Below are 15,070 nucleotides of genomic sequence, written 5' to 3' on the forward strand. Positions count from 1 at the left end.
GATCTAGTGATGGTGGTATCCTAGGGCCTAGTAGCATTTAGGGAAGCTGCCTACTTTCTCTCCATGTAAAACTGGTCCTGAGTTTGTCATCATAGTAATCTCAGACATTTGTGTCATATTTTATGGTTTTAAAAGAGCTTTGACATACATTATCTCATTTAGTCCTCATTTGACCATCTGTGCATTTTAGCATCCCAATGTGACTCCTGAGCGGGGTCTAAGCTGTGTCTCAGACACAGCAGCTCTGATGGGTACAACTCACAGTCACTTGGCAGACAGAACTGCCAAATACCACCTGCTCTTTAAATAGGGCCACAGCCCAATGAACCAAACTGTGGTTCCTCAGAGTAGGCCTTCTAGAAGGGCTGATGTTCTCCAAGTGGATCTGTTTAATATTGCTGGAATTCTTGAAGAAGAACACTCAGCCTAGCCATCTCTGGACACCAATAGAAGATGGTGCAGGGCATTTTCTGGCTTGAGTGTAAATGGCTTGGAGCTCTTCAAGGAAAGAATGGTTTATGACATTTTGGAAAAGTATCACTCCTGGTGATTTAGCTTTTAGTGAATTTTTTTAATTGTCCCAGCAGACTCTAGAGAAAGAGGTCTTTGTCTCTGACCTAGAAGCCAAGTCCCAATGGCCCAGTGGACAGGCAAGTTCTCTGAGCTTTCTCCGTATAAACCCTTATACTTGGGCAGGAGTGTTAAGTGTTTTCACTGAAATAACCTTCTTTGTTCTTCGGGGTGGCTCCCCCAAAGTTGCATGTGTAGTGAGAGGTGGAACTGGGACTGGAATTCATCTCTGCTGGTTTCCCAGGACAGCTTACTTTTACATTCCTTCTTCTTGAGATGAGGCGTGGTCCAGTTGCAGAAACAGAGGGAAGCCCTGGTCTTGCTAGACCTGCTTCAGCAGGTCTATTTCTGTAGATTAGAGAGGATTTGCCTCTAGACTCCCGTGCAGTAATGCTGGCACTTTTCACCAGACCAAAATTTCCTTCAAATGAAAAAGGATAATGTTGCCAGAAGCAAAGAATTTGAATTCCTGGGTCAATCTCTCTTTTGTTTCATGCACATAGACTTCCCTCTCAGCCTTTGGCACATCCGTTATGGCTCCCTGCCCTACAATTGGAGAAAATATGGTGGCAAGAAAAGGAGGCTGTGGAAGTCTGAGAAATGAAACAAACTTGACTTTCTTTGTGTAATAACATGTAAAATATGTCTAAGGAACACAAACCAGATGGGAACATGAAGGACCCAAAGCCTAAAAGCCTGGACATCATCCCATGGATGGCATATGGGGATGGCACATGAAAAGGTTTGGTTTGTTTGGAGGTGCCATGAAGGTTATGTGGTGTCTAACTGGGTCTTGGACCACCCAAATCTCCTTTCATACTTGATGATTTATTTGTTCATTACTTAGATTTAATTTCTCCTCATTTTTCTCAGTTGATGTTAATGCAAATGCGTATTTCTTCACTTAGACTAATGTATTATTCTCTATGATGACAGAGAAGTAAGGGGAAAAGTGGCCTTCTGAAGCTAGTGAAGAGTAGGTAGAGAAATGGGGTAAAGGGCAGGCCTACTTGCTGGAATTGAGTATAGGATGTGGGAAGGTCTCATACTCAACTTGATAGAAATTACCATCTGCTACGGCCCACACATGGGACTATTTTAACTGCGCTCTCGTCAGGGAGGATAAATCATCTCTCCCAGGAATAAACACTGCTGAGTTAGGACTCACGATATTGTTATAGAACTGAATTTTGCAAGAAGGAATTTCACAAGAGTGGTATTTCCGAAAGCAGAGCACAGAGCCATTGGACTTGCTCTTTGTTTCCACAGTGGAGTCTTCCATCTCCTTCTAGTACAACTATTGTATGTTGTCCTGAAACTGAAGGGAAGCCTCCTTGGTGCTCTTTGAGTTTGTGGATACTTGGAGAGAAATAGTCATTTCAGGGCCATAGAGTCTTGGCATTAGCAGGCACCCAGAAGGGCTCTCGGATTCAACCTCCCATGCAAAGCAAGAAGTCCTTCCACTGCAACTTGGAGAAGCAGTTACCGAGTTTTAAGGACAAAGACCTTGTACTTTTGGAGGCAGCCATCTACATTTATTAGACAAATTACATCCTTAGAAAGGTCTCTTATAAAACAAGCCAAACAACTGCTTTCTTGTTGTATACACTTGTCAGTCCTACTTCTGGGCCCTGGAACAAAGCAAGACAAGCCTAATCTCCCTTCCTCACAGCAGCACAGGGTGTTGCAAGGTGACCATCCTGTCTCCACGATGGCGCGGCCCTTCTTCAGCCAAGCGCTGCTGGCTCTCTTCACTGTTCCTCAAAAGATAGTTTCCAGAACCCATACCTCTCCTTGTGTTTGTCATTTTTCCCTGGAAGTTATTCAATTTATCAGCTTCCCTTTTTAAATCTGACTGTTACAACTGGGTCAAGCACTCTGGAACTAGCCTGACCGGTTCCCAGCAGAATGAAACAGTCCTTTCCCTTGATCCAGAGACCATTTCTAACAAGCGAGCCTTGGCTTTCTCTATAATCTGTCACACAGTTGGCCTCTCTTTGGGGTTTTAGTTACCCATACACTCAAGTTTTTCTTTTCTTTCCCCTCATGTCTGCTGCCAAGTTAATTCTTCTCATTTTGAATTGATATAATTGACTTTTTTTTTTTTTTAATCTAAATGCTGTACTTCACAGTAAGATCTTTTAAATCTTTTCTGGTTGGTTTTTTGCCCATTTTTTTCAACTCTGGAGAACTTTTTGAATCTTGATTATTTTATCCAATGTATCATCTCTGACTCTCTGCTTCATGCCCCTTAAAAATAATTGGATAAGTGTGCCTTTTGGTCCTTATCTTAGGGTCTGACCTAGCTGTCGAATAAGATCAGTCTGTCTGCAAGAGAGCAAGAGATTGTAGCATGTCTATGCTGGGTGTGTCCCTGATGATTTAGGGCAGTGCTTCTCAAAGTTTGGTCCCCAGATCAGCGCTCAGCATCACCTTGAACTTGTTAGAAATGCAAATTTTCCAGCCTTACCCCCTGCCCACTGAATCAGAAACTGTGGGAGAGGGGCCAGCAATATGTATTTGTTGCATAAACCTTCCAGGTGATTCTGATGCCCACTCCACTTTGGGAGCCACTGATCTGGAGAATTGGGAAGGCAGATAAAAAAGAAATCTAAAATACACAAACATTTGGCAGTCTTAGAGTCTGTTTGAGGATCCAGTTTAGAGTAACCTAGCCAGCCAGACACCTTAGTAGCATGCGCTGATGTGTCTGTTACAAGATGAAATTCCCTCTGGACTCTATCTGGCCGAATGACAGACCCTAGGGGAGGACTTGGTCTTGGTAGGTGCAGAAGCAATGTTCCAGAGAGACTGAAGTCTGATCAATATAAAAGTTGAATAAAACACCAAACACCAGACACAGGAAGAGAAAGAAAGGAGTCTGGATGACTCTGAACATTGGGCAATGCTGCATTTCTCAGAGGAGATTTTAAACAATTGAACATTTAACACAGTAAGGTCTCGTACCTGTTTTTGTTTCTACAGGCCCATCTGCTAAACATCCCAAGCTGGAATTGGAAAGAGGGTGATGATGCAATCTGCCTCGCAGAGCTGAAGCTGGGGTTCATAGCCCAGAGCTGCCTGGCTCAAGGCCTCTCCACCATGCTCGCCAACCTCTTCTCCATGAGGTCATTCATAAAGGTAACGTCTTGTCCTATTAGAGCACATTAGCCCCGGATTCAGTTTGTCGTGGGGTTGAGTAGAGAGCACAGCTTAAACTCAAAACAGATCGACAGGCTTTAACCACTTTGGTTAAGGAGAAATTCCTTGTTACAGATTTGGGCATGAGGCCAACTTCTTTCAAAATTATGTTTTTATTTTTATTTGGCACATCCACGGCCATTAAATGATTGTTCAAAGCACAATCCTCTCTCTTTTTAGATAAACCACATGTTTATCTATCAACAAAGCCTCCGCTGTTAAAACAAAAATATGATTTATATCCATTCCATATGGCTCCAGAGCGCCTAAAGAAAAGAATTATCATTTTGCTCTCTTACATCAAGTGGCTGGTGGACCTCTCACTGTGCAGATAAATGCAGACCATGTGTTTGTGCTGAAGCCCAAACCCCAACAACATAATTCATTTATTTATTTCTGCACAATCAAGGAAGCCAGCAGGGCTGACATGCCATGGTTATTTGAATGAAGAGTTAAACGATGAACTGAGTCCTCAGTGGCGGCGCCCTTTACACCATGAGACAGGCAGTCTGGTTACGCTCATCTCCTTGTCAGCCGGTTCACCCCACAGAGCTGACTGGGCAGCCGCTCCGAAGTTCCCAAAGTGGCCCCTGCCTGCTGGATCAACTCAGACAAAGAAAGACCCAACTCTGTCCTCATAGCCAGGCCAGGAGTGTTTCCAGGACATTACGTTGAGGTTCCTGGCCTCTAGTAGAGGGCTTTAGGAGTGCAGGAGAATGATAACACCAGTCCTTATCCTTGGATTATTCTTCAGCTAGACAGTCAAGATGGCAAACCAGTGCAGTAAAGCCTGTCTAGTTTGGGCCTTTCTGATTTGGCCATTCGCTCAGGATCTGGGCTTAGATTTCCCTCCCTGTTATTCATTGATTTACATTCCTTTCCCTGAATTAGTAGTGGTTGTGGTAGGAAATTAGTGAGTCACCAGGAGGTCCCTCAAAGCAGGCTAGAAGCTCTGAAATCAAAGGTGTGAGCTCTCCAGCCTTTTGCTGCCATTGTGCTGTAACCACCGGCAATAAGTTATTCGAAGGAGTTGAGGAAATAGCCCTGGATGCAATGAGAGGGATGGGTGGGAAGGATGCGGATGCAGGTGATGGAATAACTCTATGTTAATGTTCATCCCGGGCATCCACAAGTTGTGTGACTTAGAACAGGGTTTTTTTCTGGTTCTTTACCCTCCATACCCATCTAGTTTACATTATTTAGCCAATTTGTAGTTAGTATTACTTTACGTAAAAGAACAAATTGTTTGAGAGTCCCTTCAATCACATTAGCAATGGATGCTTTGATTTAAAAATCCTCCCACTCACTATGTGCCCCAAGACCTCAACTCCACAGAACTCCTGGCTCAGACCCAGCTCACAAATAAGGGCATTGCATTCCTTTAAATGGCTTCTTTTATCCAGACTGCTGTTCCCCTCCCTGGATGAAGCTGAATGCAGGCAAAATGGGCATAACAGGGAGGTCTGTGTGGCTGGACTTAGAAACAAGCCCAAAAGCCAGATGTAGCCTTGTGTCTCCCAGGGCTTTTATATTTAACACAAGGAGCCCAGACCCAGGATAAGGACTGTCACTAAGAGAGTTCCTCTGGCTTGTTGATCCAAGTTCTGGTGGTTTCTTCCAGCAGGAATTGCCTACAGGACCAGGCACAGAGTCTGAGGACCTGGGCTCTGCTTCCTCATGTTGATGTAACATGGCCTTGGCAGAGCCTCACCACACGTGGGGCATTTGACATGCGTGTGTTTTGATTTTGTGGTGCCTGCACGGAAACTAGAGCTGCCTGTCAAGAAAATTAATAAAATGAATGTGACGCTGATTCTTCAGTGTTGTTACCAGCAGGGAGAAAGAACTTCTGTCCAACTTTCCTCAAGACCCTGAAGGGCTTCAACTCTGCAGCCAAAGACATCCCCTCCGGCCTAACTAAATCTCATTGCCAAGTTCCTATTTAGAAAGATCCTGTGGGAGACGCCTGTTCAGTCCTGATATAACTGAAAACACATTTCCCTCTTGGGTTATGTAATTTGTGTTGGAGGCCAACTCCTCTGAATTTGGAGGTAGCTCTCTGAATACAGCCTTTTTACATCGAGATGGTCTTTGTGTTGGAATTTGCTAAGGCACATGACCTGGAAATAACAAGGCCTCCCTTCATATATTTTTTTCATTTAGGATAGGGGCAGTATGTGCTCCCCATTCTGTAGTGTCCTCTTTGTGCACTTACTCTCCAAATCCCAGATCCTTGTCTCTTTTAGGTCATAATAAAAACATAATGATGCTCCCCTTGAGAAGTCTTATATATTATCTCCTATTCCAGGGGTCACAAAAGCTTCACTGATTTTTGTTTGGGGGCAGATGGAAAAAAGGGAATCTATAAATGGATTATTGTTTACAGGAATGGCTTCCTTCCTCAGTGTCCGTTAATGTCCTACCAGAAAGAATTCATCAGCGCTTCCCTGGGGACAGGTGGGCCTATTAGGATGGAGGGAGATGGAATGAGGTTTTAGCAGCGTTTGCTCTCTTGAGAACACTTAGCGTTTCTGGAAGCCAAAGGTAGAATGTGAGCCTACCTGCTGCCTTGCCCCGGGCAGGTACAGTGTCTGTTTCTTGGTTCTGCAGAATGCGTTGTACTCTGCTCCTGCTGAAAGAAGAAGAGAGAGAAACAAGACCAAAACAGTGATACTATGTCACAGGCAGAAGCACAGTGACTATCCACCAGGCTTTTAGTATGTGTGAGACCAAGAGACCAAAAACCAAGACTGAAAGTGAGAGTGATACAGCTCAACAAAAGAGAGAGAGAGAGATGGTTGGTATATAGGAGTTACAAAAGAGACGCAGCCCAAAGGTACCAGGAAGTGTTACGGGAGCACTTGTGTTGACGAAAATAATCCATAACCAATCTATAAATGAAAATTTGGGAGAGTTTATTCTGAGCTGAAATCTGAGGACCATGGCCCAGGGCCTTTCTTCCCAAAGGAAGAAAGGGCACTGAAGAAGTGGGGTGCACAGAGTGGTTATATACCCCAAACAGGATGTTTCACATATGACTGAAATGTCCCTTTTACAATAGTCACGAGACTGCTCTGTTGGCACAGCGATTGATGGAAACAGCAGGTATGTCTGCTGTCTCGGTGAACACAGCAGGGTGGAACTGGGTGGTGGCAGGTGAGCTGGGTGGTCAAAGGTGAGTGCAGCAATCAGTTCCTAGCCTAAGGAAAGATGCTTGTCCCTAAGGAAATGCCAATGTGGGGGGAAGTTGCACCTTTATCCTAAGGCCATTTGTTCTTGCCATAGGAAGTGTTTTAAAGCAGATATACAATGAGTGCTCAATAGCCACAGTTAGGCCCTTTTGGGAAAAACAAAGTCAGGCCAAGGTTTATACCAAATGGCTTCCTCATATACTCCAACGTATCCTACTGCTTGCCATTTTTATTTGTCACTTGTTTATGCCCTCAGCAATGTCACTTTCAAGGATCCAAGTCTTTGGCCCTGAAAGCCTAGTTTCCATTTTGAGTGTGTTATCTCTAAATCGATCTACACTTTTTAGGAATCTATTTCTATTTTTAGCCCACATCTCCAGGGGTAATGAATTCCTTAAGTTTGCTAACTACAATTAAAGACTTTTTTCTGGCTATTTGTCCCTGATTTGCTCCACTTAACCTTCAAGGCATGCTCTCTACAGTTTCTGTTGTGCTGAGATTTATTTAACAATTCCATGCTAACTTTGTAGCCAATACCTTTATGAAAGAGGTCAGGTTGGCCACTCAGGAGTCCTCTGGCATGCTGCTAATGATAGGTTAAGCATTTTATACAGCAACACCCAGTTTTTGCCCTTGAGTTCCTTTAAGGAGCGCAGGTGAATGTCCTGGTTCCTGTGCCTTATCAGCATCTACATTATCTTCCAGGCCTGGAACATCTTGCTCATTTACCACTATCTGATCTCCTATCATGCCCTTGTCAGGTTCAAGTCACAATCTTCCTAATGTCTGCTGTAAAGACCAGGACAATGAACTGACTTAGCCTATCTGCTGTCACCTCCTCCCTGAATAAGTAGCCACTTATCCTCTACTTGGCTTCCTCACTTGGATATAATTTAAGATCCACTGATTCTTTTTTTGTTTGGTTTTAGAGTTTTACCATGTAATACTTAATTTTCTCTTCAACGTATCTGGTTTCAAGTTGGAGCTTGACCTGCCATCTTTGCAAATTGTGCTGTTATTCTTACTGGGATTAGCTGTCCTTGGACATGATAAATTGTATATGTGACGGGGTGTGTGTGTTTAGAGAGTGATTAAATCTTAACATTTCTTTTCAGTCTACTCTGAATCTTCAGATTTAGCACATTGAAATCATTCACAGGGTTGCCAACTATTTTAACTCTGCTAATCTACCATTTGACACACACACACACACACACACACACACACACACTCACATTCACACAGCCTGAAACATGGCATGCGTTCTTGGTTGAATAAATCAATTATGAAATTGGAGAAAGAATGTGATGCACTTCTTGTAATTTTTTCCCCTATTTTACAAGATTTGGAATTTGTGAGTGAGATGTTACTTAATATTCATCACAACACAGTCTCCTCTATCACATTTTCTGAATGAGGAATTGTTAAATCAGGCCCATGTTATTCAGACTGTATCTTGGCTGAGTAGACTTTGCTGGACATGAAAATCACTTGTTCATTATTATTTTTACCATACTGAGATAAACGTTCAGCAATATATAGTCCTAGCACTAATTGTAGCCAAGGGAATCATTTTTAATACCTTTATGTTGGGTTATGTTTATGTGCATATGTGTGTTTTTATATATGCATGTATAAAAACATTATGGTTTGGGAGCTAGAAATATAAACAAGGATCTTTAATAATAGCTAAGATATACTGAGTTCTAACTGTGTGAAGCCCTATGCTAAGTGCTTTATAGGTATCATCGTGTTTAATTCCCACAATGACCCTACCCAAACTTGGCACTACTATTATCCCCACTTTCCAGTGGCAGACACTGTGGGTTAGGAGAAGTTCAGCAATCTGTGTGAGGACGTAAAGCCTAGAATCGACAAACTCACGTGTCAAACTGGGTAAACTAGTTCTAGGTTTGTCCTGAGTATACCAAGAGGAAATATGGGAGATGACAAGAGGGAACCTTAGCTAGTGCCATCATCTTAGCTTTCTATAGTTTATTTTATAGAAACTATTGATTCAATAGAGATTCCCTGAGCACTTACCATATTCCAGGCAGTGTGCTAATCACTCTGTCATCCTAAAGGCTAAGAGGCACTTATAAGCTTCAGGAAGCTTCTGTTCTCACTGGGATGGGTAGGCACAGCCCCATCCTGTGGGTCTTCTTGGCCTTTATCTCTGGCCAACTCTGCAAGGGCAGAGGCTGCTACATCAAGACAGATGAGGGGTTAGCCTAGGCTGGGATGAGTCAGGGTGAGGAAATGAACTAGACTTTCAAGAGGGAAATGACATTACACACTGCTTTTCTCGGGCGGTAAAGCTAATTGGCTCAGGTTGATGCTTCTGGGAGATAACAAGCAACCCTTACTGGCTGACGCGTGTAAGCTCTGTAGACGGGGCTGTTCCTCCAGGCTAGGGAGGCCTAGAAGCGGGGCTTGACCCTGTGTGGAGTGCGAGAGAGGTAGGTGACAAGGTCTCTGAAATGGGGCCAGGGCTCCAACTGATGTGGCTGGGATCAAGGTGGCTTTCCTACTTCCAGGAGAGAATGCTAATTGTGCCAAAGTAGAGGGTTTGTCAGGCAAAGTAAACCCACATAGTGTATAGGTAGTGAGATGCAAACTATTGCTTATTCCATACCCATGGGCAATGTCACCCTAATTACATATGGTGTCGTGACAGTGGACTTCTGCAGATACCCTTTACCAGAGGACAGCACCTCCCAATGAAAGTGTATTCACTTTCTCAGTAATCTCATTTATTCTCATAACTTCTGCATACACAGATGACTCCCAGATTTGTATCTCCATCCAGAATCTCTCCTCTGAACCTAGTATCATCTATTTAATTGCTAGTCAGCATCTCTATTTGAATGTCTCATCTCATCTGAGACCTAACGTTTCCAGAATTGAATATATTCTATGTTCTTAAACCACGTCTTCCACCATTGCACTGTTGGCAATGCCATCCTTCCCACTGGTCAGACTAAAATCTTTGGAGTCAACCTCAGCTCCTTTCTTTTTCTCATGTACCACGTGCAATTCAGCAGGAAGCTTCCTCTTGGTTCAATTTTCAAAATACGCCCAGAATCAGAGCACTTCTTATCACTTCTATTCTTCCTACCAGATCCAAACCACCATCATCTATCTCCTAGAGTATTACACTAGCCTCCTAACTGATGTCGCCACCCTGCTCTTTTCCTCTTCCACTCTAACCTATCCTCAAAAACATCTATCCTGAACAGTCTTCTCAAGCATGAATCAGATCCCTGTCACCCCTCTGCAAAAATCTCTCCATGATGTCCAGTCTCATCAGAATAAAGTTCTTACAAAGGTCTGTAGCTCCCAAGCAATCAGGTTCCTGTGACCTCACTACCTCATCTTGTAAGTGCTCCTCTGCTCCTTAATGTCAGCCACACTCTTTTTAGCTATAGGGGTTTTGTGCTTACTGTTCCCTCTGGCCAAAGTGCTCTTCCCTTTGGCTGCATGAAGTCCCTCCATCAGATCCTTCATGTCTTTGCTCAGTGTTAATTTCTCAGTGAGACCTTTCTCTAAAACATTAGAACTGTATTTTTAAAAAGAGATTAGAAACAAACTTTTAGTTGAAGTGTAATATACAAACGTAAAAGTGCGCATCCAGTAAATGGACAGCTTGTTAAATATTCACAAACTTAACACCCCCATGTAACCAGGACCCAGATTAAGAAACAGTACATTGTCTGTACCCCGGGAGCCCCTGTTTTTTTATGTCATGTAACAGCATATGTGTGGGTGTGTTTCTGGGTTCCCTTGGGGAGTATTGACATTTCCACAATGTTGACTTCTCCAATCTATGAATATGAGATATCTCTCGTGAAAGGATGCTTTATGATTCAGCAATTTTCCTGGCAAATGCAGGAAAGTCAAGAAGAAAGTGAGTAAGCTCATAAATTTCTCTGGGGCTTCTGAAAGTCCCTGCAGGGAGTAGATGTCCTACTTGACCATGTTCTCTAGGAACGATCTAGATGTTCTCCTTGGCTTCATGGGGTGAATAAAGTTTCCAGGTGAAAAAACATCAGAATTGCATTTTAAAAATTTGCATCACTCTCTCCTCCACACCCCGTACATCCACATCCTTATGTCCTTATCTACCCTCCTGGCTTTGTTTTTCTCCGTGGTGTTGTTTCTTGCCACTTTTCCCTGAAACAGTGTAAGCACTGTGAAGCTTAGGTCTACTTGCTGAATCCCCAGTGCCTAGAATAGCACCTGACTCATAACAGGTCCTCGATAAATGTGTGTTGAATAAATGAATTAATAAATTGGCCTCAGCCTAGCCTGGCCAGCCTCTGTTACAGACAGCTCGGTGGGGCCAGGACCAGCAAGAACTTATGATTTGGGGTGATTTTGGTGCTGAAAACTTCCTTTGCTACTGTACATGGTTCCCTTGCCAAATTAAAGAGCTTTGACTCCATGTAGAAACTTGAAATGCAAAGCTTTGTAATCCTTGGCGAGGATGCGTGGAGGCTGGTTAGATTTGGTTATAAACCATTTGGACTGCCAGAAAATCCAGTCAATGTGTTGTTTAAATTCACAAATCAAAATAAATACTCATGAATTGAAATGAATTTGCTAAACCTCAGTGTGCCATTTGGGTCAATGTCATTGTCCATCCTTTTTTTTCTTATTCAAATCTCATTAGCTAGCAGCTCTGCCTGCCTCTCCTAATGCTGTTCACCCTGCCCAAGATGAGCAACTCCCACCTGAAAGTAGAGCAACTTCCCTGAAAACAATTTCAAATGGAGAGAGAATTAATCCATGAAGTATTAACAAGGATTCCATTCCCCTCTGGCCCTGGTAATTTCTAGAACATTGAATTAAGGAGTTCTCAGACCTTTACAAATTCTCTAGGCAAACATTATTAGCAGAGAGAAGCCCATACAGCATGTTAGAAGATTGCCAGAAAATGTCAGTGAAATTTCTGAATAAAATAAAAGAAATTGAAACTCCACCTCCCCATTTTCTCCTCTTCTCCCTCCCTTCCCATAGCATGATTAGAAAGTCATTTCGTGTGTCTTATATGTTTGCTCAATCAAAGGCAAACATACATGATTGATGGTGACAGGGAACACATTTAACTCATTCTTTACTTTGCAGCAAAATGATTTGTGTAAACTGTCTGCCTAACATTAAAGGTAAAACAAACTTAGAAATCCCAAAATGTTATATTTTTCTCTAATATTTTCCTTTTGGTTTTATAGCTGTAATCACATATGGATTCTTTTATTTGGCTCTTGGCATGGACTGAACAAAGAAGAAGGCAGCACAGAAAAAGATTATGTAACGTACAAACAGAGCCCTGTGCCCAGTGTGGATGGAGCCACAGAAGCTGCAATGGCCAAGACTCAATATGAAAACCAGGATAAACTGCCATTCACCCTGGTCCTTATCAGCTGGCAAGACATTGTCACTAATGTGAAATGAGGCCCTCTTGACCGAGCCTCTGGTCAAACATAAAAATGAGCCATTTCAGAGATTATTGGCCTTTAATTGTGTGCACTTCTGAGTCCATCTGGGCATCCACAGGCTGAGTCCTCCTGGCCTAGCCCTCCTTCCAGTTTTCAAACTTAGGTTTTATGGGTGCCACCCACCATTGGTGATTTTTCAAGCAAAAATCTGAAAATGTTATTAAACCATTAGTAATAAAATCTCTGACTCCCTTATTGAACCTATTGGTTGTCACTGCCCTAGAGTGATACCAAATGTAAATCTATGCCCAGAGCAATGATGAGGAACCTGGGACTTTGAGGGGACTATTCTGCATATCTAGGGGGTGCAAAGCAGGGAGCCACCATTGATTCAATACAGTGGATATTTTGTCAGGGACTTTAAAATTATAATAGTACCCTAAATTTGCATGGTACTTTACAGTTTATAAGACATAAATTTTTACCTATATTATTTTCTATTTGACCAGATACACAAGCATTTTATTGAATATCACTTGGGAAACATGCCTAATTCAGAGTAGCTGCCATCTCTCACTCTTCCTCATTTGTAGAGTTGGAAGAAATAGGAGGAAGGGAAATAGGAAGCTGATTGGCTTCTGGTTGCACAGCTGGATGGGAAATGGGAGAGTGAGGGCCAGAACTCCACTAGATCATTGAGTTTTTAGCTCTATCCTTTCCCCACCATTAAACGTTGCTTCTGCTAGAGAAATGTCTCAAATGTAAACACTGCTTGGTTTTGTATTCAAATCAATAGCTTCTAAGAATAGAAATCACTTCGCAATATTTGTAAAAGTAGCATCCTAGGTTTCCCCAGCTGTAGCAAACTCTGTGATATAAAAATTAATATATTTTTCAAAGGTAGGAAGTACAGATATCTGCCACATTCCCTCCATGGTGCCTTAGTCTGAAAAAGACCGAGGCAGTGCTGTCTTCCTAGACCGTAATGCCTTGTCATGGGCAGGAATTTGTTGCTCACGTCGTCTTGCAGTTGAACAGGGCAGAGAGATGATGACCCACTTGCTCAGGGCGATGTAAGAAAGCTAAAAAGCTTAAGGAAGGATTGAGTGGGTCAGAATACAGTATGGCGGATTTCCAACATGAGCAGGGAGTGATGCCGAAGGGTTAGGCAGCGCTGATCAAAGGAAGGAAGGAATGAACATGTGTAAGGGGAAGAAGAATGGCTGATCCTAATCCTGGCAGGCTCCCTCTGATCATAATAAAACATTCACGTAACTCAAACAACTTGGGCACACGTGGTAGAGCTTTGAATTGGGATGTCCTGTAGATTAGTAGAGAAACCTAGTTGTGTTTACTTCTGGCCGTTTTCCGTTATAGGAACATGCTCACAGTATGTGGTCCCACTGAGTCAGAAGTAATTTCAATTATTGTCCGGATATCTCCTTTAATTGTTTTTAAATCAATTTACAGTAAAATTGATTGTGTGTCTGTGTGTCTGTAGCTCTTTGCCTTTTAACACATATGTAGAGTCGTGCAGTCACCACTAAAGTCAGGTTACAGAACAGTTTCAATACCCCCCAAATTCCCTCACTTTGCAGTCATGTTATCCCTGTACCCCCAGCCCCCTAGCCCCCGGCAACCACTGATTTATTCTCCATCACTATTGTTTTGTCTTTTTGAGAATGTCTTGTAAATGAAATCATACAGTGTGTAACCTTTTGAGACCAACTTTTTTCACTCAGTACAAGTCCCTTGAGATCCATCCAGGTTATTGTGTATATCAATATTTCATTCTTTTCTATTGCTGAATAGTATGGCTTTTATGGATGTGCCTGGTTTGTTTATCCATTCTTTCCCTCAGTGGCATTTAGGTTGTTTCCAGTTTGGGATGATTATGAATAGAACTGATAGAAACATTTGTGTAGAAGTTTGTGTGGACGTAAGTTTTAATTTCTCTAGGGTAGATACCTAGAAGTAGGATTGCTGGATTATAGGGTAAGTGTATGTTTAAAAGAAACTGCCAAAGTGTTTTCCAGAATGGCTGTACCATTTATTATTCCCACCAGCAATGTATGAGAGTTCTCGTTACTCTGTATCCTTGCTAGCACTTGGTATTACTGGTATTTTTTATTTTGTCCTTTCTAATGGGTATGTAGTGGTATCTCATTGTGGTTTTAATATATATTTCCCTAATGGCTAATGATGTTTAACGTATCTTCATATGCTAATTTGTCATCTGTATCTCCTTTTTGGTGAAGTGTTTGGCCTATTATTTTTAATAGGCTTTGTTTTTTAAAGCACTTTTAGGTTCACAGGAAAATTGAGTGAAGATACAGAGAATTCCCATATACTCCCTGCCCCTGCACATGCGGAGCCTCCCCATCGTCAACATCTTTCACCAGAGTGGTACATTCGCTACAGTTGATAAACCTTCCTCCACTCTCGTCTCTGGCAAACGCTGATCTTTTTACTCTCTCCAGAGTTCCGCCTTTTCCAGAGTGTCAGGTGCTTGAAGTCATACAGTTTGCAGCCTTTTTGGATTAGCTTCTTTTACTTAGTAATATGCTTCTAAGTTTCCTCCATGTCTTTTCATGACTTGGTAGCTCATTTCTCTTTAGCACTGAATAATATTCCATTGTCTGGATGTACCACAGTTTATTTATCCATCCA

The 15,070-nt window shown here is 42.4% G+C and overlaps 1 protein-coding gene across 7 annotated transcripts in view; it reads left to right on the forward strand.

Moving 5' to 3' along the window:
* KCNMA1 (potassium calcium-activated channel subfamily M alpha 1) overlaps window positions 1-15,070 on the forward strand; it is a 713,595-nt gene that overhangs the window by 511,435 nt on the left and 187,090 nt on the right. For all 7 annotated transcript variants that reach the window (XM_046653011.1, XM_046653014.1, XM_046653010.1 and 4 more), the window contains exon 14: window positions 3,556-3,711. In XM_046653011.1, coding sequence (XP_046508967.1) covers window positions 3,556-3,711 — 156 coding nt within the window. The remainder of the gene's footprint in view (window positions 1-3,555; window positions 3,712-15,070) is intronic.

Source organism: Equus quagga, chromosome 2, assembly GCF_021613505.1.
Source record: "Equus quagga isolate Etosha38 chromosome 2, UCLA_HA_Equagga_1.0, whole genome shotgun sequence".
NCBI lineage: Eukaryota > Metazoa > Chordata > Mammalia > Perissodactyla > Equidae > Equus > Equus quagga.